Source organism: Dasypus novemcinctus, chromosome 3 (assembly GCF_030445035.2).
Source record: "Dasypus novemcinctus isolate mDasNov1 chromosome 3, mDasNov1.1.hap2, whole genome shotgun sequence".
Classification (NCBI taxonomy): domain Eukaryota; kingdom Metazoa; phylum Chordata; class Mammalia; order Cingulata; family Dasypodidae; genus Dasypus; species Dasypus novemcinctus.
Genome location: NC_080675.1, coordinates 44,588,511 through 44,616,381, shown reverse-complemented (window position 1 = coordinate 44,616,381; position 27,871 = coordinate 44,588,511). Strand labels below are relative to the sequence as shown.

The 27,871-nt window shown below is 37.9% G+C and overlaps 1 protein-coding gene and 1 pseudogene across 7 annotated transcripts in view; one reads left to right on the top strand and one right to left on the bottom strand.

The window, feature by feature from the left end:
* Nucleotides 1-27,871, top strand: part of FUT8 (fucosyltransferase 8) — a 334,871-nt gene that overhangs the window by 253,565 nt on the left and 53,435 nt on the right. For all 7 annotated transcript variants that reach the window (XM_058293266.1, XM_071213869.1, XM_071213870.1 and 4 more), the window contains one exon: nucleotides 5,367-5,604. In XM_058293266.1, coding sequence (XP_058149249.1) covers nucleotides 5,367-5,604 — 238 coding nt within the window. The remainder of the gene's footprint in view (nucleotides 1-5,366; nucleotides 5,605-27,871) is intronic.
* LOC105744569 (oxidoreductase HTATIP2-like) lies at nucleotides 15,787-17,000 on the bottom strand (annotated as a pseudogene).

The following is a 27,871-nucleotide window of genomic DNA, read 5'->3' as shown; positions in this document are numbered from 1 at the left end:
TTTTTTTTTTTTGACAATGCTCTTTATTTATTTTTGTCAAAGTTTTAATGGTACATATTTTTTGTCTTTATTTTTTTAATGTTAAATTTAAAAAATATGAGGTCCCATATACTCCCCACCCCCCTCACCCCACTCCTCCCCCCATAACAACAACCTCCATCATCATGAGACATTCATTGCATTTGGTGAATACATCTCTGAGCAACATTGCATCTCATGGTCAGTGATCCACATCATAGCCCACACTCTCCCACAGTCCACCCAGTGGGCCATGGGAGGACATACAATGTCCAGTAACTGTCCCCGCAGCACCACCCAGGACATTTCCAAGTCCCGAAAATGCCCCACACATCACATCACATCTCTTCCTCCCACTCCCTACCCCCTGCAGCCGCCATGGCCACTTTCTCCACACAAATGCCACATTTTCTTCGATTACTAATCACAGTAGTTCATGAATAAAATATCATTAAGTCCACTTTAATCCATACTCTATTCCTCCATCCTGTGGACCTTAGAATGGTTGTGTCCACTCCACATCTATATCAAAAGGCAGCTTAGATTCCACATGGATGCGGAATGCAATTCTCCTGCTTTCAGTTGTAGGCACTCTTGGCTCCCTGGTGTGGTGGTTGACCTTCTTCACCCTCATGTTAGATGAATGGGGTAAGTCCAATAAACCAGAGTGTAGGAGTAGCAAGTCTGTTGAGGCTCAGGGCCTGGCTACCACATGGTCAGTCCAGAGATTCAGGTCCCCTGGGTATACACTAAACCCCAGCACCAACTATAATGCCGGTAAAAGTAACAGGAGAGACTTGTGGACAAAGATCACATCTAAGTCCAGCGCCATCACACAGAAACACAAAGTCCAAAGTAGGCTAACTGACATGGCACTGAACTCCATCTGCCATGACCATAGAACCTGTGGGTCTCTGTAGCCCTCAGCAGAACCAATACCTGGGGTTGTATCTACTTTATCTGTCTCTGGGGACTCTGCTCAGGTGTGCATAACGGCAACCCCTCCCGGCTCTTTTGGAGACTCACAGCCATATAAACTCATTTGTCCTTTCCATTTCCCCCTTTTGTTCAGGTCAAAAAGCATTTTTAACTCCTGGTATTATATGTAGACTGAGATATTCTGCTGGTCCGAGTTGACCCTTTTATTCAAGGTCATTTTCTAGTTACATCATTAGCTGGTACTTGGTAGTAATCCCTTGGCACCAGGGAGGCTCATCCCTAGGAGTCATGTCCCACACTGGGGGGAAGGCAATGCCTTTGCATGCTGAGTTTGACTTCGAGACTGGCCACATTTGAACAACATGGAGGCTCTCAGGAGGTAACTCTTAGGCACCCTGCAGCTCTAGGCCTTGTTCTTATTTCAGGTGTTCAGGCTTACAAGCATAGTCATTAGTATCAAGGGCTCATTTTTGGACCTTCCTTCTTTTTTGGTCTTTGCTGTTGCACTTGGGGGATTGTTGCTGTTCCTTTAGGGACTGTGATAGAGCTCCCCTGGCTAGGGACTCAGCACTCCCTCAGTTGTTGTTTTTAACTTTATCCACTATGAAAATATCCAAACATTTTTATGTACCCTGGATATATGCCCTGTAGAACTCCCTGCCAACCATGTGTCCCCTGTCAATAACATCCCACACTTTTCATTTCAGTTACTGTGGTCTTCAACTCTTATAGTTTTGTTTGGCTCCTTTTTAAAATGTATTTCTCTTTAGAGTCTCATATTGTTTATTTATTGTTTTTCAGTATCCTTTAGTTCTTTGCCTGTATTTTCCTTCATCTCTTTGAGCATAATGAAGCTTTTTTTTACATTTTAAGTCTTTGATATATTGACAGTCTGGTCTTCTTCATTGATGTGTTCTGAGTTTTTATCCTCTTCCTTTGGATGCCCTTCTTTCCTGTTTCTTTGTTTTTATTGTAATCTTTTGTTGCATATTGTACATTTTAACATTTTAAAATTGTTTACTCTGAGGTTTATTCCAGAAGGTGTCTGCTTCTTGAGTTTGTAGCAAGCTGGTATTGCTACACTCAAATTTTCTTGAGTGTCAGCTAACAAACTCAAGCAAATTTTAGCAAAAACATCCTTCAACATCTTTGCAGTTGGCTTTATGTTGGGTGGTTCTCTCCATCAAAGTTCAGCCCTCCTATCAGGAAGGTCTATCCAAGGTGAATGCAAACCACAGAGTCCTCCCTTTCTTTTCTGGGCCTTTGTCGTTCCTAGGCATATGCTTACTGGTGGCCTTAGGAGTTCTCCTGTTTACCAGGAGTTTGAATGTCCCTTCTACCTCTCTGGAAACTGGTCTCCCTCTCTCAGGTCTAACACTGCAGGAGTTGAAGTAGGCTGTCAGCCTCAAGTATTTCTTATTTGTTTCATTGTCTCATGCTTCTTTACCTGGAGGGCAGATTCTGGGAGGTAGGCCATGCTGGAGAGGAGTTTCCCAAGTCAGTCTTTCCCAATTGGAACAAGGCCAGAGACCCACAAAGAAGCATCAGCCCACTCCAAACTGCCTTGTGGAAGGGATGAAGCTGGGGCCCTGTAGGCTCCAGAAATACCTCAATGTTTCACTTTCTTGAATAGGCCCCGGCTCATTGCATCCTTTAACTGTCTTCTGTAACTCTGAGGAAGCATACCGTCTTTACATTTCCTCTACCACCTTTTCCCAGGGTGGTTGGGACAATGGCTACCCTCAGACCTGGACCCCAGCCGTCTGAAGTAGCTAATCAAAAACAATGATCAGCTGTAACCCTCCCTCTTACCTTATTTCTGGGGATGTGGATTTTTATGTCCTTTCCTGGTACCAAGAAGCAGTGCCAACCACCAGATGCCACTGCCAAGGATGGGGATGGAGAGGACAGTTTACTGGTATTTACTGTAATTTACCAGTCTCTTCCTCTTGCTATTCCCTTGATGCTGTACAGTGCTCTACTGGACTCCATAGTTTTAAAATAGTTGATTCATTCAGTTCCTGTTTATTTAACAATTGTTCTGGTAGAAGAACGGATACCTTGAGCTTCCTTATCTGCTATCTTCCCACAACTCCCTCCCTACATAAGATTCTGGATGATATACTTTCTGATTTGATTAAAAACAAGAGCAACCTGCTGTTGACCCAACTGAATGTGAAAATTACTGCTTCTAAGGTAACTGTTTTGTATTCTTTCCCAAGATTTCCTCTCAGAATCAATTTACAACCTCATCATCATAGCTTTTCTTTCTAGGGCTCTGTTTGACAGGGCAGATGTTTTCTCTGTAACATAGTTTGAGATTTGGGTTTGGTGACTGCGACGGTTTGCTCGGTCGGTAGAGGTGGGGTCTGGCTGCGGACGAGGGGTCGGTCCAGCTCTGGACGAGGGGTCAGTCCCGCTTGGGACGAAGGGTCGGTCCCACTTGGGACGAGGGGTCGGTCCGGCAGCAGACGAGGGATCGGTCTCACAAGGGGTTGCGCGGTTCGGCTGACGGGGTCGCCCGGCGAAGCCGGCGACGAAGGGGTCGCCTGGAGAAGCCGGCGATGAAGGGGTCGCCTGGAGAAGCAGGCGACGAAGGGGTCGCCCGGAGAAGCAGGCGACGAACTGGGGAGGCCAGGCCCCTGTCGGGGGCTCTCAGGACTGGAGGGCGCACGGCAGAAGAACTACCGCGGAGACAAGGTAAACACGCAAGTCCACTTTACTGAGGGAGAGGCAACAGTTTTATAGGGGCTGGGGAAGGCTGATTGGTCGAAGCCACACCCTGTTCTGATTGGTTGCCGGTGAAAGGTCAGTGGGCGGTACTGGACGGGGGAGGGGTGGTGGTTAGGGATTGGCTGTCGCTGTTGCTGGGGGAAGGGGCAGGGTTTAGGGATTGGTGGCTGCTGTTGCTGGGGTGGAGGGCAGACTTGAGTTTCCTGCCCACGCCTGGCTGTTGCTGCTGTCGGGGGAAGGGAAAAGGGCGGGCTGGATTTTTCCACCCACACCTGGCTGTTGCTGCTGTCGGGGGAGGGGAAAAGGGCAGGCTGGATTTTTCCGCCCACACCTGGCTGTTGCTGCTGTCGGGGGAGGGGAAAAGGGCAGACTGGAATTTTCTGCCCTGCGCCTGCGCAGGGAGAAGGAAGAAGGGTGCCGCCCCACAAGGCATCGGGTGGCGCCATCTGGGAGGAGGGGCGGCCGCGGAAGCATGGCTGCCGAGAAGGGGAGACCCGAGGGCACTCTGCGCCCATGCCGAGCTTCCTTCAGGGGTGGCGGTGGGCCCGACCAACCACCCTATTATGGGGGCAGCGGAATTAGGCCTACCGCGGCCGCTCCCCTGCCAGGCCAGCAAACCACACTTCAGCCCGAGGGGTGACCGCAGGTGACTGCTTTAGTCACGCCTCTTATAAATTGACAACTATTTAACTTGTGTCTTGCCATATAGGAGAATACTCTGTTCATAGTGATACTCATCTGTTTTCCCTTGCAGACAAGATACTTTGGTAAACTTCTCAGGCCAAAGAGTCCATATCAAAACAGTTTTATATTAAAATGCCTAAGGATATTTAACAATAGCTCATATGCCTAAAGCAGAATTGACATTTTAGAGTGGGGAAAAAAATTTCCCACGTTAGCTAACCCCATTGCATCTACTGCTAGATAACATTAAGTGTTTAAACCATTTGCTGGCTTAATGGCAGATTATACAAATGGAGAAATGGATGTCTTGATTGCAAGTTGGCATGATAGTCTTAAGATAGTCAACATAGAGCATGTCCTATATATGATTATGAAAATTGCCAGTATGTATCATCAAGGTTGGTTTTTCAAACAAACAAAAAATGTCCCATACTGGTATTTTGTGATTGCTGAACGCAAATGTCCTTTTATTCAGTGGCTTTTATTTTATGATAAAATAGTAGATTTTGTCTGTGATATGTAGAACTGTGTAGACTGATGGAGATAATGGGTAAATTGTACTTTTTCCTTTGAGATAATTTGAGTTTCTTTAGGGAACGTAAGCTCAGAATGCTGAAGTGCTGCTATATAATAAATTAACTGTTTTTACTTCTTTGATAAAGATCTAAGTATATGCCATTTTAAGTTTGGAAGTTATCACATATGCATGTTCTGAGTGATAGAGAAGTGAATGAGTAACTTAAAATGTAACTGCTTAATTTCTCATATGTTCAGTGAAGTTTCCAAAGTAACTGTTCTTTTTCACTGCCATATCCCTAAGTATACACATAAAATTTTCATTGAATTCTTTGAAACTGAATCCTTAAAGCTGTATTCTTTGACTAATAAGCAATATACTGGATCAGCCTTGGCTTGTTATATGACTTTTGGCACTTGTTCCCTGTAAAAATAAGTTGACTTATCTTCACACTTTTTCTCTTCTTTGCTCCCAGAATCCCAAGGATTGCAGCAAAGCCAAGAAGCTAGTATGTAATATCAACAAAGGCTGTGGCTATGGCTGTCAACTCCATCATGTGGTCTACTGTTTCATGATTGCATATGGCACCCAGCGAACACTCATCTTAGAATCTCAGAATTGGCGTTATGCTACTGGTGGATGGGAGACTGTGTTTAGACCTGTGAGTGAGACATGCACAGACAGATCTGGCATCTCCACTGGACACTGGTCAGGTAAGAATCTTGGTGCAGCACATCAGATTTCTGTGTTGAATTCCACCGCATGACAGAATTAGCGTATTTCTAGATACAGCTTTATGGATCATAGTCATCTTTCTTGGGATTCATGAAGGCTGTCTGTTAGCCAAAATCTAGAAAATAATATTGTACTTAAAAAGTATTTTGTGATCTGTTTCACTTCCCTTTTTAAAAAACTTTTATTGTGATAACATATAAACAATATAATATTTCCCACTTTACTTTTAAGTATACAATTCATACAAAAATGCTGTGGTACCATCACCACCATTCATTACCAAAACTTGTCCATCATCCCAAACAGAAACTCTGTACCCGTTAAGCATTAATGCCCTTCCCCACCCTCATCCCCACCCCTGCTACCCTGTAATCTTCTTTCTGTCTCCTTGAATTTGCATATTCTGGTTATTCCACATAAATGAAATCATACAGTATTTGTCGTTTTTGTCTGGCATATTTCGCTTAATACAATGTCTTCAAGATTCGTCCATGTTGTAGCATATATCAGAACTTCACTTCTTTTTACAGCCTAGTAATATCCCATTATAAGCATATACTGAATTTTGTTTATCTTTTCTTTTGTTGGTTGACATTTGGGTTGTTTCATTTTGGGCTATTGTGCATAATACTACTATGAACATTGGTCTACACATACCTGTCCAAGTCCCTGCTCTCAATTATTTGGGGTATATGCTTAGTTGTAGGATTGCCAAGTCATGTGGTCATTTCTGTACTTTACTTTCTGAGGAACCACCAAACTATATTCCACAGTGGCTGCACCATTTTACATTCCTACAACAATGAATGAGTATTCTGTTTCTCCACATCCTCTCCAATACGTGTTTTCTCTGTATCTTTGCTTACACTTGTTATTTTCCATTTTCTTAATAATAGACATTCTAGTGAGTGTGAAGTGGTATCTGTGGTTTTGATTTGTATTTCCCAAATACCTGATGATGATAAACATCTTTTCATGTGTTTATTGGTCATTTATACATGGTCTTTGGAAAAATGTCTATTCAAGACCATGACTCATTTTTGAATTGGGTTATTTGTCTTTTTGTTGGTGAGTTGTAGTTCTTTATATATTTCTGAATAATAAACCCTTTACAGATATATGGTTTCCAAATATTTTCTCCCATTCTGTACTTTGACTTTTCACTCTCTTAGTATCCTTTGATGCACAATAATTTTTATTTTTTTAATGAGATACTAGGAATTGAACCCAGGACCTCACACGTGGGAAGCAGGAGCTCAACCTCTGAGTTGCATTTGCTTCCCAGTGACAGTTGTTTTAATTGTTTGTTTTGGTTTTTAGGAGGTACTGGGGATTGAACCCAGGACCTCATACATGGGAAGGAGACACTCAACCACTTGAGCTACATCTGCTCCGCAACCATTTTTAATTTTGTTGATACCCAATATATCTATTTTTTCTTTTGTTGCTTGTCTTTTGATGTAAAAATCTAAGAATCCATTGCCTAGTACAAGGTCCTGAAGATATTCCCTTATGTTTTCTTCTGGGGTTTTATAATTTTACTTTTGATAGTTATATCTTTGATCCATTTTGAGTTATTTTTTCTATATGGTAGGAGGTAGGAGTTCATATTCATTCTTTTGCATGTGGATATCCAGTTTTCCCACACTATTTGGTGAATATCTATTTTCTCATTGAGCGGACTTGCTATGTCATTTCTGATGTTCATTTTTATCTGAATTTAGCATGATCACTACTTTTTTCCAAGTGACATAATTTATTCTTTTAGTAATAACGATATTGATAGTCCCATTCATTTTTAGGGGTGTTTCACGTTATTGAACTCGTTTGATTCTCATAATTATCCTGTAAGGTAGACCAGTGGTTCTCAAACTTAGCATGCATGAAAATCTTCTGGAGGGCTTGTTAAAACACTAATCTCTGATTCAGTAGTTCTGAGAGAGTTCCCAACTCCAGGATCCGTACTTTGAGAACCACTGAGGGTAGACTATGCAGTTCACATTATCTCCATTTTACAGATGAGGGCAATGAAATCTAATTTGTTTATGATTTTAATTTGATTCAGCGAACATTTGATGCGGACTAACATTGAGTAAGGTACTAAGCTATGCATTTTAGGGGATATAAAGATCAGCAAGAAATTTCTCTTCTCTCCAAGGAAGTGTTGATAGAAGGACTATAATATAGATTGAATTTCTTACTGCTAATCTATTACTCTTGTTTGTATACTAATGATCTTTAAACAGGATCTCAAGGTGGGTACCTTAGTTAAAATCCTGACTCGTCAATTTATAATCTTTGGCAAGTTGCTTAACTTGAGCCTCAGTCTCCTTATCAGTAAAATGAGGAATAATTTACTTACCTCATTGAATTGTTGAAAGGATTAAATGAAATAATATATGTAATGCACTCAGTACAGTGTCTGATATATAAGCTATCTGTAACTGTTAGCTATTTTTTTTTTAAGATTTATTTTTTTAAGATTTATTTATCTCCCCTCCCCCCTGGCCCAAGTTGTCTGTTCTCTGTGTCCATTTGCTGCATGTTCTTCTTTTTGTCTGCTTCTGTTGTTGTCAGCGGCATGGGAATCTGTTTCTTTTTCTTGCGTCATCTTGCTGCGTCAACTCTCCATGTGTGCAGTGCCATTCCTGGGCAGGCTACAATTCCTTTCGCGCTGGGCGGCTCTCCTTGTGGGGCACAGTTCTTGCATGGGGCTCCCCTATGCGGGGGGCACCCCTGTGTGGCAGGACACTCCTTGCACGCATCAGCACTGTGCGTGGGCCAGCTGCACATGGGTCAAGGAGGCCTGGGGTTTGAACCGCAGACCTCCCATGTTGTAGACGGACGCCCTATCCACTAGGCCAAATCTGCTTCCCGTTAACTAATATTAATAGCTTTTATTTACTCAGCAAATAAATAGCGTGCCCAAAATATGGCAGATACTGAACTAAGTATAAAGTTAAATGCTAAGGAAAACAATACACCGTTTCTGAACTCACATGTTGTGGAAAGTCTCAAACGTTTTTCACGAAGGTGAGACATTTTAGTTAATATAGTTTCTCTTGGGGCTGAAACCTTTTTCCAACAATTTAAGATATTAGATTTGGAATTAGGAGTTTTGTCATTAGCAAATTGAGTAACTTTAGTTCCTTTGTTTCTTTTTGCCTCCTTTGGGAAAAATTAGATAATACCTGTCTCTTCACTGAAGTGTCATGAAACTAACTTGGTTAATTTCTAAAAATACTTTGAGTTTCTTTTTGAGAGATCCTGTGTAGATTAAGAATATTATCTTGTTGTACTTACCAGATGCAATGGATGTGTCATGATGATGGGAGTGGGTGTTGCTGGGGGGGGGGGAGGGGGAGTCGGGGGGTGGGGGGGTGGGGTTGAATGGGACCTCATATTTTTTGAATGTAATATTTTTGCAAAATGAATAAAAAAATAAAAATAAAAAAAAAAAAGAAATGCATAAAAAAAAAAGAATATTATCTTGTAATGTATTTTTGCCTTCTTTAGGATGATTTAGATGCCTTGTTTTCTATATAAACATCTTTTCTGTGTTACTTCAAATTTCAAGGTGCACCACTTCATATAGAAATGAATTGAGGTTACATCTTCCACTGATCTCATCTGCAGAACAAATTTAGGTATCTGGATTAGAAAGATGCTAAATTTGTCAGCCAGGAAAAGCAAATCTGCCATTCTCCCCGTGACTCACATGTTCATTTTATGGACTTCTTTGCTGAAGTGTATAGCCAGAGTAGGACAAGGTCCCTGTGTTTCACCATTTCTAGGGAGATACAACTTTTTGAGGGGTGTTGTCAGATAACAGAAAAGTGAAATGACCTCCTACCCTTATCAAATTTAGTATATAGTATATAGATTTATCAAAGTTAGTATATAGTTCGGCTCTGCCTGTATGTTAGAGCTAGTTATCCGTCCTTGTACATTTTATAGTCTGCAGGGATAACCATATAAAGATGAAAAATGGCTTGAATTTCAAACTTACGGTATTTCTTAATGTTTTAACTGTTTAGGATCTAGAAATTGTTATTCCTTTATTCATGTGAACTCTGAAGCTACGTGATTTATTCATGGTCATTCTACTTAGAAATGACAGAATTGTGGTTCTCACACTCACTTCTGTTTAGTTCCAGTTTAAGTTTTTCCCGATAAACTCGTGCCGAACACCTTACTGAACAGAATAATGATTAGAGACATAAAGCCTGCTCTGCATGTCTAATAACTAAATAAAATAACTAACTTTAGTTTTTCTATTCCTGTTCTTCCCTTATCCTGTAACTTGTTCCAAATCTTCCATTTAACTTCCAGTATTGAAGAGTTCTCAATTATACTTTTTTTTCCTCACTTGTAGTCCTTGATTAAAGAAGTCATTTTATCATGGTGGCACAGAATTACATTTTAACTAAATAGAAATTTCCTTTATCACAACAGCTGTTGTATAAAATCATATATTTTCTTCATGTTAATGGATTGAACTATGCCTGTTGGGCACCTTTAATTAATTAGACTAGTGATCATTTTCAATATGCTTGCGGACCTCATTATAACTAAAAGAATTTGGGTACTAATCTTATATTCAAAAGAATTCATTTATATTTAAGCTTAGAATATTTTTGTTTTTATGAAAAGTATGGTTGCCATCCATTTCTATTTTCTGTTTATATGCATCATCTTTATGTTTATATTTTTAAGAAACTAATTAACATGTTTCCAGAATTAGAGGCATCAGAATGAATTCTAAGAAGCTCTTTGACATTAATCCTCAGGTAGCTATAAATCAACTATATCTGTTATTGTTCTGACTTGTACAAAGAATCTTGGGCTATTTCTCTTGGCATCCCTGTCATGAAATTATTATTGTGCATACTCACTTGACATGATGTGCCTGCAGGTGGAATTTAGTGACTCCTGTTCAAATCTGTCACCAGTTATAGGAATTAGTATGCACATCTAATCATTTCAGCAGCTGCATTATACCTTGTTGTAAGTTGAGTTCTGTTTTTCTTCTACATTATTTTACATTGTGTATGAAACCATATCCTTTGTAATACTTTGGTTAAGTGAAGCAAAGTATTAGAGATTATGCTTCCAATTAAAAATAATAAAAATCTTTTCCATCACCTACAAGTGTCATGTCTGTTCCTAACAGGTGTATAGTCACCTGTTGCTGATAAAGTTGCTGATAAAACAATTTGTTTTTCTATAGTATAAGATGTTTCCTAAACATAAAATAACTGCACATGGTAGCCCTGATTCTTCCACATAGATTCCTTATGATAATTCAGAATGGGAATCTTTCCCGAGTAATTAATGGTTTGAAGTATCTTTCAAAAATTATAGATTCAATTTCTAAAGTCTGTAGAATTTTTAGGCTATGCATGACAGCTATCTTCCAAAGTGCTCTTCAAGTTGATTCAGTGATAGCAATCCCTTACCAATTAAACTCAATTCTTCAGTTTTTTTCCTTCTAAAAACCGAAAATCAATTCACATTAAAATTTCAATAGGTAGGCTGTTATGTCTTTCCTTCTCTGTCATTTTCCCACATCTTAGTAAGTATATAAATTGAACTGATTTACTTAATTTGATTAATTTAATTGGCAAACTTTCTTTGTAAATGAAAGTAATGACTAACAAAAAAACAGTATTTGTAAATATAATGAAGTTTGATGCACTAGAGATGCCTGATTTAAGTACATGTTTAGGTAGACAGCCATTTGCTATATTTACTTATCTAAACCAGATGGTTACCTACTCTCCATGTCTCATTTCAAAAAGGTTTTAGTCAATTAATTTTATTTGTCTTCCTTTGTTTTAGGAAGGCTGCCAATGCAAAAATACCAGAAATGGGTTGGCTTTTATGATGGGAATTTATTTGGGTAAAATCCAAGGCTGTGAAAATGTCTAAATTGAAACATCATCAGAGATACTGTCTCAGTAAAACGCAGTTGCTGGCAAATCCTAGACTCCTGCCATGTGGTAAGGCAAAATGGCAGCTGGTTTCTGCTTTCTCCTCCAGGCTCACTTTCTTTCCAAGCTCAGCTGCGGGCAATCAGGCATATGGCTTGTCTCTCCCTAGGCTACATCTCTTCAGCTTGGGGCTGCTCTGCTGATTCCTGTCTTGGGTCTCTCACTCAGCCTTTCTGGATTTGTTTTCTGTAGCCGTAGGCAATCTTGGGGTCCTCTCTCACATGACAGGGTAAAAAGACAGCTTTCTTTCTCTGTGTCTGTCTTCATGTGTCTCCCGATAATGTAAGACTCCAGCAAGAGGGCTGGGGCTCACCCCAGGACCCACCTCATTGAAGTACTCCAATCACAGGCCCCTAACTGAATCCAGTCCAGTCAAAGGATCCCACACCCACAGGAATGGATTGGCTTTAGAACATGATCTTTCCTGGGATTCACGAAGGCTTCAAACTGTCACGTCCTTATAAGGAATCTGTGTAGAAGAGTCAGGGCTACCATATGTAGTTAGTTTATGTTTAGGGAACATCTTTACTATAGAGGCAGCCTTATTATAAAAATAATTCAGTAAAACCACTTGACCTAAGGTATAAGTAGGAGTCATCCAGGTAAAAATGTGGCAGAAAATTTTTCTGTCAGTGGGTACAACATGTGAAGAGAGAAGCAAGAGAGCATGAAGTTCATAGGGGAACTAGAAGTAGTTCATTTTAAAGTTTGAATATTGAGAAATTATCTTAATGTTTCATTTTGAAAATGTTTGTCACAGGGTTTCTGTTCAGATGGTTGTGTGGTTTTGTTCCTCCTTAAAACCGAGTGGTTTTAATTAGAGGGGAAAATCTTTAGCAAGTAGAGCACGTGTTAAATTACACTTTCAATGTTTTTAACATTTACAAAATTACTAAGATGTTTCTGGGAATCATGTAAATATTCAAATCAGCTTGTATCCTTAATCATAACTAACAGGTAGACTGATAATATTAAATGATAATATGGTGAAAATATATAGGTATAAATATGCTATAGATATGCTTCTGTATGCTGTTTATAGTAATATTTTCAGCTTTTGATTATTAAATTAAAAGAAACTGTACTAAATACATATAGTATTTTAGATCCCTTATGTTACAAAAATGTCTTGATTTATGTTTAGGCAATATGAGGAAGAGGATATAATACCGGACTGTAATTTGACTATGTCTGATCCCAATTTTGCTGCTCTTTTTCTTTCTCAACCTCAGCAAATAATTATAGCTTCTGAACCTCAGTTTAGCACTAACAACAACAACAACAAGCTTATGATATGGGTACCTACCTTCCTATCTACGTTTATAGGTCTATAATCACAAGGGAATATGATTTAGAGCATAGAAGTATTAACATGATTTTCATAAACAGCTTATTTTCATTTTCTATGTTTGGTATTCAAATTTTTAAACACAAACATGATCCTGGAATATATTACTATTAGATTGTAAACTGCAATAACAGAAAACTTATTTTCCTTTTATTCTGAGATAAAAATCAGGTCTTTGTAAGAACTTAATATACACTTCTCTCCTTCAAAGTTACAAAGTAAATGAAAAAATGGAAAGAGTTCCAGAAAGGATAAATAACTTTAGAAAATAATTTCTATATACTAGAATATTTCCATGCATATTAAACCTATCTTTTAATCCTAATAAAATTCTGGAGCAATTAAAAAGTCTCTCTGCAGCTACCTTAAGCCCAAACAGTATTTCTCAATATTTTTCCTGTCCCAGCATAACTGAGACAGAAAGTCTATTCCTACCTATAACAGGTTGTTCTCTGCAGTTAGTGATTTTAAAATGGCTCCCTTGGAAGGAAGGGGCAGCCAGTGCAGGGATGAAATTTGGAAAGTAAGTTGGTACTATATAGAGTTGAAAGTGAGAGGTTTGCAGCTGCCAAGGTTATCAGGGTATCTTTTCCTGGACTATCAATTTTATTTGATGATAGGTACATAAATCATTTTTAAGTAACAAAACAAACATGGTATATAATAGTGTAAAATGAAAAATGTGCTAAAACATAAATTTTGAGCCCATTAGGCCAGTCTTCATACCCTCAGTAGTATCAGTTTACCTTTACCTTCCTCTGCTCCTTTTGGGAGCATTATTTGGGAAAACTTTAAGAAGCACCATTCTATATTTAAATTTTTACCTGTTTATCTTATCTTGATGGAGACCCCATTCCAGGGCCTAAAGTCTTCTGGATAATAGAGTGCCAAAAACTTGGCCAGAATGCAATAAATGCAATAAATGAAACAAATAAACCAACCTCTCCATCCCTCTTCAAATCTCAAAACATTACCCTGAGAGTTCTCTGAGGCGATCTTATTAAACTGTAGGTTTGGTTTTTAAAAAAAATAGGCTATTGCTAAGCACAAAAACCCTTTCAGCAATATATTCTGCCCTTTTTTAGACAAGACTAGAAGAGTGAGTACACAGATTAAAAAAAAGTGTGATTTAGAAAGTAGCAGTACATAATTAGCATCAAAGTCACTCTGGAGTAGACATAATTTCATTGGAAAACTTTTCAAAAAATCTTCTGAAGTCTATTTAGAACCTATACAAGGTTGCTAGAGACAGAAATAGAGTACAGGTGCTCTTATTGCCAGTATCTGAACCACATAACCTTGATAACTTCTCAAAAATTATCAGTGTTTTTGTATGTGCTGATACACCATTATGTTACAGATATGTTCTTTAAAGTTTTGCTATAAATTGAACTATTGTAGATCAAGACATGTTTTAAACATTCTAGTGGAACTATGTTAAGAATCCCCAAATGAAATCTTTTCATAAAGCAAACACTCTTTTTAAATATATGTTTTCCATAGGTTCACCTATGTGAGTAATTGAGGCTCAGTCACTTTTGGCTTTCAATTCAAACATCATACTATGTAAATATGCAATCCTTCAATAACAGTTTTGTTTTTTTTCCAATTGTGAAATCCATTTTTATTATATGTAGTCTGAAGAATTAGTAAAGGCACAATGTTCAATTACACAATTACAGTTAGCACTGGGTAACTTAGAACAAAGCTCCTGTGCAGGGTACATGAGGTACAAATGATTTACACTGCTGCTGTAACTCTGTAGACAAGTGTCCCCAAAGCTGGTAACACCAGAACCTGGTGGGGTTTAAGTGTATACTCAAGGGACCTGAATCTCTGGACTGTCCATGTGATAGCCAGACCCTGAGCCTCAACAGACTTGCAACTCCTACCCTCTGGTTTATTGGACTTACCCCAGCCAGCTAACAGGGAGGTGAAGAAGGTCAATCACCACACCAGGAAGCCAAGAGTGCCTACAACTGCAAGCAGGAGAATTGCATCCATCATCCAAGTGGAATCTCAGCACCCTCTTGATAAAGAGGTGGAGCGGGCCTAACCATCCCAGGGTCCACAGGATGGAGGAATAGAGTATGGATTAGAGTGGACTTATTAATTTTCTATACTGGAACTATTGTGATCAGTAATGGAAGTAAATGTAGCATTGATGTGGAGAAAGTGGCCACTGTAACTGCAGAGGGTAGGGAGTTGGAAGAGGAGATGTGATGTGGGGGCATTTTGGATTTGGAGTTGTCCTGGGTGGTACTGCAGGGACAGTTACTGGACATTGTGTGTCCTCCCATGTCCTACTGGGTGGACTGGGGGAGAGTGTAAACTATAATGTGGACCATTGACCATGTGGTGCAGCAGTGCTCAGAGATGTATTCACCAAGTGCAGTGAATGTCCCATGATGATGGAGGAGGTTGTTGTTATAGTAGGAGTAGGGTAAGGGGGGGTAGGGAGTATATGGGAACCTCATATTTTTTTAATGTAACATTTAAAAAAATAAAGACAAAAAAATTTAATGAGGAAAAAAAAACCCTAATTCCTGTACCCATACCCCCAAAATTCTTACACAGAAGGTCTGAGGGTAGGGCCTACAGATCTCTATTTTTGAAGAGCTCCCTAGGTGATCTACATGTACAGCCAGGCTCTGAATCATTAATGTACAACACAGTAATTTCTTGATTGGATCTGGATGGCTGAGAATAGAGAAATGACAAAGTTAAATTAAGCAGGCTGAATTTACTTACACTCTGAAGTTACTAATTTGGTGATGGGTATTGAGGTTTAGAAAATAAGTAGCTTTTCTCCACTGTGCTCATGGCTTGAGAGGGTCATCATTGACTTTCACCAGGGTGTAGATGGCCTTGTTTCTCAGCAGTTGCATCTTTGTATTGCTTGGTTTCACTGCATTTTTTAGCATTACTCTTAACCATTGTCACCACAGGCTCAGTATGTCCACTGGCCCAAGATTCTGGTAGGCAGTCAAATAATTTCCTAATCAACTATTCACCTGGGTGAGATTCTTGCTTATCACGTGTAGAACACCAAGCCTAAATATTGAGTGATGATCAAATTTTTAATTATTCAAACCTGGGTTTCACTTCTCCCTTAACTTGCTGATATATAAAATTGCGTGACTTATCAGCTTCTTTAGAGGACACCAAGTTGAAATGTTTGCACCTTCCATCTTTTGCCAGCTCTGCAGACTTCAGCACATAGTCTCAATCAACATAAACATACCCTGTCGCTGCCAGTTTGTTTTTTTTTTTGTCACACCCAGGCAACAGAAAGCAACATTGTGACATTGAAAGGCAGCTTAGTCATCCAACTGTTCAAAATCCACCACTTCTTGAGTCACATTTTTTAATGAAAAAAAAAATTTTATTGAAGTTTTATCATTCCAGATAAACATGCATGAACAATAAGTGTATAGTAAAAGTTGTGAACTTTAAAACAAACACGTATAACATCATACAAGGCTCCCATATATCACCCCACCATTAACACCTTGCATTGTTGTGAAACATTTGTTACGAATTATGAAAGAAATTGTCAAAATATTACTAATTATAGTCCAAACTTTACATTTGGTGTATTTTCCCCAACCCACCCTATTATTAATACCTTGTATTAGTGTTATGTGTTTGTTATAGTTCATGAGAAAGGGTTCTCATATTTCTGTTAACCACAGTCATCTTCCACCACAGGATTCACTGTATTAAATAGTCTCATGCCTTATATAGTACATTGGAAGTGTGCACTCAGTCCCCTCATTTTCATCACAGAGTTGTGCTGTCATCACCTCAATTTTAGAATTTTTCATTACTCCAAAATTTGAGTTGCATTTTTATAACCTGCATTGTCGAAGGTGAACTTCCTCCAGCCAATGAGTGTGACTTTGGAAAGCCGACTCTGTTGCAGGATTTAAGATTACTTTGCCGGTTTCCCTACTGGTGCCCAAATAAAGACAGACTTATTCTGCATCCTGAAGTTCTTCTGAAGCTGTGGCAGTGCTTCTGTCTCTGCCATGCAGGCCCTGTTTTTCAGGTGACTGAGCTGCCCTGCCCCCTTCAAGACAGGTCTTGTTAAAAACATGTAGAGTCATTCAAGTTTAGAGTGACTCTACAAATAAGATAATTGTTGAAAAGCAGAAGGAAGTTAAATGCCTCATTTTGGTAAGTCTTATATGACCAGCACTCTGGGTATGATATGAATCAAGAATTTCCTTGTCTGTCTTTCTAAGGCTTATATAAATTATAGGCTAATTCTCTTCAATAGGAAATAATACAGTTTATGATCTTTAGTGTAATTATATATAACTTGGTTCCTCTCCAAAAGGATGTCTATCTTTCAAAAAAACTAGGACTGTACCTATTTATTTGTTAGGTAGCATTAATACTTTGTGTATGTTTATATATACATTAATTATATTTAAAATAATAGATCCATTGCCCCTTATGTATTTTCATTGCCTTTAGCAGAAGGTCACAAGCAGATTACAGAGTTATATATGTTGCTGGTGGTACTTTTGAGATTCAGGCTTCTTTCTACTGTTTTGCTTCCCAAAATACAAGAAATAAAAATATTTCTGGCAATATTGAAAAGGAGTAGAGTACATCCTCTACTTTTTCCTACAGAGATGCTCCTTTTGAATCAATTAAAGTTTAATCTACTATTACAAGTAGACTTTAAATTTAATGCAGGTTTTATTCCCTGGAAGGAAGAAACTGCAAATAATAATACTGTAAGTCAAATAGATTTTCCCAAAATACTTAATATTATAATAAGCATTACTCTAATTCTTATTTAAAAGTATGATGCTCGACTTAATTTTTTTAAAATATAGCTCTCACACAAATATATTTTGTTTATTTAGGTGTTAATGGGCCCATTTATTTTTATAATGTTTTTTATTACAAAGTTCCTTTAAAAATGGATCACTCACATAAACAGGGAAGTTGTACTAGTCATTTAATAAAAATTTGAGTGCTTCTGGTTGCTGCGAGGGCTATAAAGATAAATAAAACCCAGTCTCTTCCCTTCTGGAATCTACCATTGTGGTAGTTTGAGGCTTTCATTGACCTCAGAAAAGATCATGTGCATAGAGATAATCCATTCCCATGGGTTCGGACCTATTGTAGGTGGGGACTTTTGATTAGATTACTTCAGTAGGATGTAGCCCAGGTAGGTCTTCTTTTGCTGGAGGAATAGGGAGTCACAGAGACAGAGCATGCAGAAAGAGATAACTACAAGAGCAAGAAGCTGAAATCAGTGGAACCTGGGAGAGAGAAAGGCTCTGAAACCAGAAGCTGAAAGCAACAAGACCTGGAGGAGAGAAGAGAGACAAGCGGATGCCGCAATGTGCCTTGCCTTATGAAAGGAATCCAGGGCCACCAGCAACTGGTCCTCGGGGAGAAAAGCAGTGCCTAATGAAGCTTTGATTTGGACCTTTTCACAGCCTCAGAACTGTAAGCTTATAAGTTAGTAAATCCCCATTATAAAAGCCAACCCATTTCTGGTATATTGCTGCTGGCAGCTTTTAGCAAACTAAAACAACCATTGAGTATATTAAGGCCCATGCATCTGTCAATGTAGGAAAGGTACATTATATTAAGTGTCATAAAAGAGGTTTAAAGTCCTGTGGATCATCAGAGGATTGAGAAACTGTTTCTGGTGACAGAATTAGAGATACCACAGGGAATATAAATTGGGCCTTTAAGGAATGAAGAAAGGCATATTCTACAAGGATGAGTCAATGTCATTGATTTAAAGATAGCAGTTATTAGCTGTGTGACTTTGGGTACTGTCCCTTTTCCCCTCTTAGAAATACCTGTTCTATGTACCTTACAGGGTTCTTCTGATGAGGATTCAAACTGATGTATTTGACAGTACTTTTTATATTCAAAATGACCATGTATGTTATTGTTTCCACTCTAGTTTTATGGCAACAAAGCAAAATAACAATAATAGTAATATTGGGCATGGGATTTCAAAAGGGCTTCTTTTGAAAAACTTTAACAACCAGCGTTAACAAAACTCAGAACTACTCGATAGCTTTTTGCAAAATTCATTCAGAAATGTAAATGAAAAGAGAAGAGATAAATTATGATAGAGGACCTAGATGGAAATGGAGATGACTATCCTCTCTGCTCATTTTCCTAAAGAGAGCCAGCCTTGGCTTATCAGCTCTCTTCCATCCTCAGCTCATGACAGAGGCTGAGGATGAGGGTCATTCCTTATCTCTCCTAGGTTTTCTTTAGATTGACCAGTAAAATCCAAATGTCTAGACTGATTAGGTATCAGAAATATCTCCTATCAAGGAACTTGACAGATTCTCCTAGTTTTCTTTACAGGGTTGCCTTTTTAAAAAGCTCAAATCATTGCTGACCCCCAACAGAGAAACTTTCTGAAAAGCTAAACTCTGCTTAGTTCTTTAACTTTCTAGACTGATAAAATGACTTTGGGATGGGGGGGTTGGGAATAAATTGTGCTGTATTGGCACTGTAATATATATGTAATCCTAAGGGAAATAAGAATAAATTCCTACGAAGGTTCTCCTCCATGGGATCTATGTCAAAACTACTGCATAGGAAGGTGTCAATTTCCATGTAATTTTTGCTTGAAAATTTTACCTTAGAAGAAATTTGAAGGAAACTAAGAGGTATGTAAAGTTTTATCTTATACATAAGCTTCTAGGATTCTCTGATTTTGATGCAAGTGGGCAGACATATTTTTACATAGTATTCCTTGCGTTAAGAAAGGTAATTTCATTTGTTTCTCTCTTCTGGGAAGGGCTGGATTTCCTCTGTGTACACTGGGGAAAATGCTCTTAGGTACAACTCTTAAGTAGTTCATCTACTGAAATTCTCAGAATACCCTAGGGAAAAGTAATTTAGTTTAGCAGTCAGACCCTCATTGATCCTGAAGGGCTCCCAGATGATGTCTCTTTCTTCTTTCCCTCCATCCCTTTCTCTCTCTTTTCCTTTCTTCCTTGCCTCCTTTCATCTGAAAGCCTGTTTTCATTTCTTTACTCATTGCATTATAAAATATTTCAAACATGTGACTAAATATGGAGTAACATATATATAACACTCATGTATCCAAAAATGGTTTCACATATACCATTAGTTTGCCATATTTTCTTCAGATCATTTGAAAAATAAAACTATATAGATAGAATTCCATTTCTGGCAGTTATAAATGGTCTTGTTCTGGCCAACTTTCCCTTTGACAATGATGAAAAAAGCTTGAAAAAATATCAAAATACGTGTTTGAAGGTTTCAGAGAGCTACACCACAAGAACTTGCAGAATATTTGCAGAACAAAGCCCAGAAAGACAAAAAGGGTAGAAAGTACAGAAAAAGCATAGGAGCCATTGGGAAATGGTGAAAAGTTTAAAATGCATGTGATTTAATCCCAGAAGATGAAGAAAGAGAGAGAATGGGGTAGAAACAATATTTGAAGAAATAATGGCCAAGAAGTTTCTGGACCAAATAAGTATAAAACAACAACAACAATTAAAAACAAACAAACAGGGTGCCCATCCTCCACTGGAGGCACAAGCCACCTCGGGAGCTGTTCTGCAGCTGGAATTGAAAACTCCACTTCCCAAAAAGGAGGGAGGAAGAGACGGTTGGGCACCAACTTCAGCTATTGATGAGTAAATTCAGTGGGCTAAAGTATAATCCTGAGATCAGCTAAAGTTTGAGCCTGTCCAGGCCAGAAAGAGGCCAGTGGCCACCATCTAAACTACATACCTGGCACAAGGGGAAGCCAGGCAGACTGAAACTCCCAGTGCCGGTGGGGACCGTCTTCTTTCCATCCAGATCAGATTGCAGCTCCAGACTAGGCCCAAGCCCCACCTCCAGCAGGGGAACCTGAGCCAGCCTCTCTGGGAAATTACTGGCCAAGCCTCAGAGACCAGTGATCATCCTACTTTGGCGGCACAAGCTGCCCCAGAAGCTATTCTGTGGCTGGAATGTGAAGCTCCATATGCCACAAACAGTGGAAGAGGAGACAGTTGGCCACTGATTTGAGCTACTGATTGGTGGATTCAGCTGGCTAGAGTATAACCTTAACAATAGCTAAAATTTGAACTTGTCCCAGTAGGAAAGAGGCTGGTAGCTGCCATTTTGACTCCATGAGGGGAAGGTGGGCTGACCAAAAATTACAGTGACAGTTGGAACCCGTTTCTTTCACCCAGATCAGCCTGCAGCCCCAAGCTAGGCATCAGCCCCACCTCTGGCAAGGAGGAAGCTGGCAGGTACTGCACCAGCCTATCCAGGTAACTGCAGGTACATTTGGCTGGCACAGACTGAATGATCAGAAGTCTGTCGGGGCAACCATGGTCATCTTGGACCCACACTGCATAGATTGCTGCCCACAGCAGCAGCTCTATCCTCTGCAAAAGGACTTCATCAATCTCTCTGGGCAACTAGAGTCTAGGCCTACATGACCTGGATTATTCCATACAGCTGTGACTCTGTCCCTACCCCTGGGAAAGGAGAAAGGTGGGAGAAGCTTCATTGGTCCCTGGGGTAATGAGGGCAGCTTGAGCCTCCACAGCTTATAGCACCAACTACATCCTTGGTTCCTCCTATACAACCAGCAAGGGAGAAATGGCAGGAAGCACTAAAGTAAAAAGACTGCACCCAGAATAAATACTGTAGTAAGCCAGGTTCCAAGACACTAACAAAAAAATTACAATCCACACCAAGAAACAGGAAGCTATGGCCCAGTTAAAGGAACAAGATAAGCCTCCAGATGACATAAAGGAGTTAAGACAACTAATCATAGATTTTCAAACAAAGCTCCTTAATAAATTCTGTGAGATGGCTAAAGAGATTAAGGATATTAAGAAGACCTTGGATGAGCACAAAGAGGAATTTGAAAGCATACATAGAAAAATAGCAGATCATATGGGAATGAAAGGCACAATAAATGAAATTTTTAAAAACATGGAAATCATATAATAGCAGATTTGAAGAGGCAGAAGAAAGGATTGGTGAACTTTAAGAAATGCCCTCTGAAAGTAAACAAACAAAAGAATAGATGAAGAAAAGAATGGAAAAAAATTGAACAAGGTTATAGGGAACTAAATGACTGTAAAAGATGTGCAAGCATATGTATCATTGGTGTCCCAGAAGGAGAAGAGAAGGGAAAAGGGAGAGAAGGAATATTTGAAGAAATAATGGTAGAAAATTTCCCAACCTGATTGAAGGATGTAGATATCCATGTCCAAGAAGCACAACCTACTCCCATCCAAAAAAATCTGAATAGACCAACTCCATGACACATACTAATCAGAATGTCAAAGGCCAAAGACAAAGAGAGAATTCTGAGAACAGCAAGAGAAAAGCAATGCATAACATATAAGGGATATCCAATAAGATTACATGCTGATTTCTCACCAGAAACCATAAATGCAAGAAGACACTGGTGTGATATATTTAAGATACTATAAGAGAAAAACTTTTAGCCAAGAATCTTATATCTACCAAGATTGTCTTTCAGAAATGAGGGTGAGTTTAGAATATTCACAGATAAACAGAAACTGAGAGAATTTCTAACCAAGAGACCAGATTTTTAGGAAATACTAAAGGGTATGCTAGAGCCTGAAAAGAAAAGAAAGAAGAGAAAAGCCTAGAAGAAAGTCTAGAAATGAAGATTATATCCATACCAGTAACTAAAAATGTCAAATGAGTGGTGAAAAAAAATATGACAGATAAAACTCAAATAGGAATAAACTTAACCAACGATGTAAAGCGCTTGTATTCAGAAAACTGCAATTCAATGTTAAAAGAAATTTTAAAAAGTCCTAAATAAATGGAAGCACATTCCATCCTCACAGATTGGAAGACTAAATATCATTAAGATGTCATTTCTATTCCATTTGATACACAGATTCAATGTAATCCCAATAAAAAGTCTACCAGCATTTTTTTTTCAATTGAAAACACAATTATCAAATTTATTTTGGAAGGGTAAGTGGTCCTGAATAGCCAGAAACATCTTAAAAAGGAAAAGTGAACTCTTCTCTCTAGACTTTAAATTATATTACCTAGCTATAATGGTGAAAACAGCATGGTACTGGCATAAAGATAGACACATAGACAAATGGAACCAAATTGATGGTTCAGAAACAGATCCTCACATGTATGGTCAAGTGATTTTTGACTAGTTTGTCAAACCCACACAGCTTGGGCAGAACAGTCCATTCAACAAATGGTACTGAAAGAACTGGATATCCATAGCCAAAAGAAGGAAAGAGGACCCTTATCTCAGACCTTATCCAAAAAATTAAAATGGATCAAAAACCTAAAAGTAAAAGCAATAACCATAAAGCTTCTAGAAGAAATTGTAGGAAAATATCTTCAAGACCTGGTGGTAAGTGGTGGATTAATAAAGGAGATAAGAGCAGGACTGAGATGGACTTCTGATGTTTAATGTATGTAGCAGTTTTAATTAGCTTTACTGTAAAAGCATGGAAATGTATAGAGTGGATGGTAACACATGGTTTGTAAGTTCACAACCTCTGTCCTAAAAATATATTTAAAAATAATAATAGGGTGGGTTGGGGGGTGGGATACACCAAATAGAAGATAAGGACTATAGTTAGTAGTAAGATTTTGCTGATATTCTTTCATAATTTGTAACCAATGTCTAACAACAAAGCAAGATGGTGGTGGTGGGTTGATGTATGGGAACTCTGTATAATGTTATGCATGTTTGCTTTGTAAGTTCACAACTTTTACTACACTCTTCATGTATGTTCATGTATTAATGATGCAAAAAATAATGACGATAAGGTGGGTGGGTGGAAAATAAACTAAATGTAAGATTTTTAAATAAATAAATAAATGAGTGAATGAATGAATGGGGATGTGGCTGAAAATGGTAGTCTATGTAAGTAAATGCCAATTAACAGAATGCTAGAGAATATTCTAGGAACAGAACAGCACAGTAAACCAAGAAGTGGATGAGAATTGTGGTTGATGGTACAGATGCAAGAGGGGCCTTTGTTAGCTAGAGCAAATGTACATCACTATTGCAGGGTGGTGAGAATATGGAGAAGCATGGGAAAGATACAACTGGAGTGACCTATAGACTGTGATTAGCAGTAATAATATAATACTCTTGCATCTATGCCAAGGATGTACTGTGTTGATAATGGGGCAGTATGGAAAATGTATGCCAAATGTACTCTGTGGACATGGTAACAATCAGATGATATTATATTATTTGTATCAAATGTTCCACCACAGTGTGTTATGTTGACAGAGGGGTGTTGTTTGGGAATTCTGTACATGTGCATGATTTTTTTTTATAAGTTTACAACTTCTATCATAAAAAATATATAAAAAAAATAATCGGGTCAGCTGGGGGAAACAATACACCAAATATATGATAAGGACTATTAAAAAAACAACAAATAAACACATGTAGGCACATTATAATAAAACTGTCCCAGACCATACAGAAATATTTGAAAGTAGTCAGAGAAAGTGTTAGAGATGGAAATAAAGCTCTCTTTTTAAAATCTTCTCACTCCAGAAATAACCACCATGTTGAATTTAGTGTGTATCTTTCTCATCCATGTTTTTATGTTTTCCTTATGTATGTGTCCATAAATCATGTATTGTTTTATATTTAGAGTTTATAAAAATAGTTTCAAACTATGTATATCTACCCTTCTGAATCTTGTCTTTTTTGGTCATTATTTGTGTTGATAAATGGGAATTTATTTCGTTTAATTATTGTATCCTGTACATCTGAATCATGGTTTATATATTCCGCCATTGATGGACAGTTAGATTTTTTCAAGTTTTTTCCATTTTAAGCAGTGATGTAATGAGTATCTTTGTGCATATATGGGTTTCTGTAGGGCAGTGCTTATCAAACTTTTTCATATCACAGTATATGTAAAATATATTATTTGTACTATACATATTATCACCGTGAGGGGAGAGAAGAGATGGTATAAGGTAAAGTTACAGAGGTCTGTGGCAGTGTGTTACAGATAAAAATTTATGCTCTAAAAGGGTTGGCAAACTGTGGCCCTCAGGCCAAACCCAACCCACCACCTGTTTTTATTACAACACACCATGCCCATTTGTTTACAAGTTGTCCTTAGTTGTTTCACATGAAAATGGCGAAGTTGAACAATTGAATTGCAATAGAGATGTTATGTTCCTCAAAGCCTAAATTTTTTTCCATCTGGTCCTTTACAGAAAAAATTTTCTTACCTCTACTCTAAAATAAGAATTACTAAACAATGTCGTTTCAACCATTGTAAATTTGCCAGTAGTTTTTGTTTGATTTTTTTCATGCCTTTATTAAATTGAGGTAAAATTTATATATTGTGAAATAAACATATCTTACGTGTATAATTCAATAAGTTTCATAAATGAACCAATACCTCTGTTCAAGTCTTTTTAGCAATTTTAAAAATTAGAGTTGTCTGTCATTTTTGTTTTTAATTTGTAGGAATCTTTATATACATTCTGAATACAAGTCCTTTATCAGAGATATGATTTGTAAGTATTTTCTTTCCTTGCATGTCTTGTTTTTTAATTTTTTAACTGTGTCTTTTGAAGGGCAAAGGTTTTGGTTTTATTGAAGTACAATTTATTTTTTCTCTTCTGTGTTTAGTGCTTTTTGTGTCTTAGGAAATCTTTGCATACCATAATGTTGCAAAGATATTTTCTTATGTTTTCTTCTAGAAATTTTATAGTTTTAGCTTTTACATTTATCTCTATGATCCCTATTGTATTAATTTTTGTTGGAGGGTGAAGTTTGTGGTTCATTTTTCTCCATATGTTTTTCCAGTTTTTCCAGACTTAGCTGTTAAAAAAAACTTTCCTTTCCCAATTGAATTGCCTTGGTGCCTTTGTCAAAATCAGTCGAAAACGTATGGCTCTATTTCGGACTCTCCGTTCTGTTCAATTTGTCTATTTATCTGCCCTTACACCTTAAATATTTGTCAGCCATCATATGTTTTGTAGGGTATTGATTGGAAATCTGTGCATATGCCTACAAATGGTATCACTAGGTCACAATAGAGTAAACATAACTTTAACTTGTCTGCATGTGCTTAATCCTTCTACAGGAAATTTATTTCAATAGTCTTCCTAACTACTCTCTTTGCTTTCAGAATCTATCTCCTTTTAATCCATTCTCCATAGTGCCATCAAAGCGATATTTCCAAAATATGACTTTGTCTCTTTTCTTAAAATCTTTAATGGCTCCTCAGTGTCTGGAGAGGTACATATAAAGTCCTTACTTAGAATATAGGAAATAAGTCCCTTCTCGTATACTGCCCACTCTTCAAAATATGCCCTATACTCCAGACCTCAACTGTCTACCTATAAATTTATTTCTTGATAGTTCTGTGTTTTTACTTCTAAACTTGGGAACATGTTATTACTCTTTCTAGAGTACATTTCCTCCATTTCATTCCACAAAATCCTGTTTATCTTTTAGTATCATTTCCTCCATGATATTTCCCCCCATCTGACCCCATATTCTAATTTATATACTGTATTCAAATAATATGCTTACATTTCTTTAACTATTTTGTGAGTTCCTTGAGAAGCTTGTCCTATTTATTTTTGTCTCTTGTTGCCTAACAGAACTGGCCAAGAGTTGTTAACTTTTTGAGTTAAATTGCCTCTAGTAAACAGAATGATCCTTGAACAAATTTAATGTTTCCTAATCTGTCAGATGGCGAAAATATAGCCTAAATCTATATGACTCACAGGTTTCTGGTGAAGACCAAAAAGTCAATAGGGATGGAAATGTTTGAAAAGTGTTTCAAAAATAAAACGACCTTACTTGTGTTTATAATAAAATTCCATTAAAATGCATTCTTTTGGTACCTTCTAAGCTATTTACTATGATGGGATTTTACTTCCATATGTTTTTATTGAAGTTAAAATGAATCTAATAATAAAAGGCTCTTTTAAAAATATTATCCCTGTACTTTATTTACTGACTAGGGCATTTTCCTATACACAAATCTCAGGAGTATATGTGTATGTCTGTCTTGTCAGATTATCTTTGATTCAGTAAGCATTTACTGAGTGCCTGCTCAGTTCAGCCACTATGAAAAAATAATATTAATTATTGTGGTATCTAGCATTTAGTCAACCTTACTCTGAACCAATGTTAAGTACTTTGCATGTATTATTTAATATTCACAATAAACCTTTATAGTAGGTACTATCATTATTCACATTTTCTATAGGTAACTAATTTACTTAGGTAAAACGTCAAGTAAGGTTCGGAAATGCAGTCTGAATTAAGAATCTGACCTTTAAACATTATGTTCAGGAGTTAGCAAACTATAGCTCCCACAGCCTGGTTTTGTAGGACCTGCTACCTTGTTAAAGGGTTGTTTAAAAAGGAAAAAGAAGGAGAAGAATATGTGACAGAGATTTATATATGGCCTGTGAAATAGTTTATTTGGCCTTTTACAGAAAAAGTTTGCCAACCTCAGTATAGGTGATTAAGACAGTCCATGTTCTCAGGAAGTTTCTAATCTAAATAGGAGATAAATGCAAACATTTTTAAAACCTGTGTTGTGAAGCAAAATATGGTTAGTGATGTTATAAAGATGTAAACAAGAAGCACAGAGATTGATGGGTGTGGGATGGGGTACTGTCCTTCCAGCTAGAAAATGAAAAGAAGCATTTGAACTGGTCTTGAAAAACTTATAGAATCACTAGACATCTTAGAGTTCTACACACTTGAAGTGCTTGGCAGGCAATAAAAATTCTATATGCCTATCATATCTTGCTTACATACAGCAGGGGCCAAAGTATCAGAACCCCTTATTTTTTTCTCCTGCTTCTGACTTGCTGAATTATCTAGAAGAGAACATAAAACCATCTGCTTCTCAA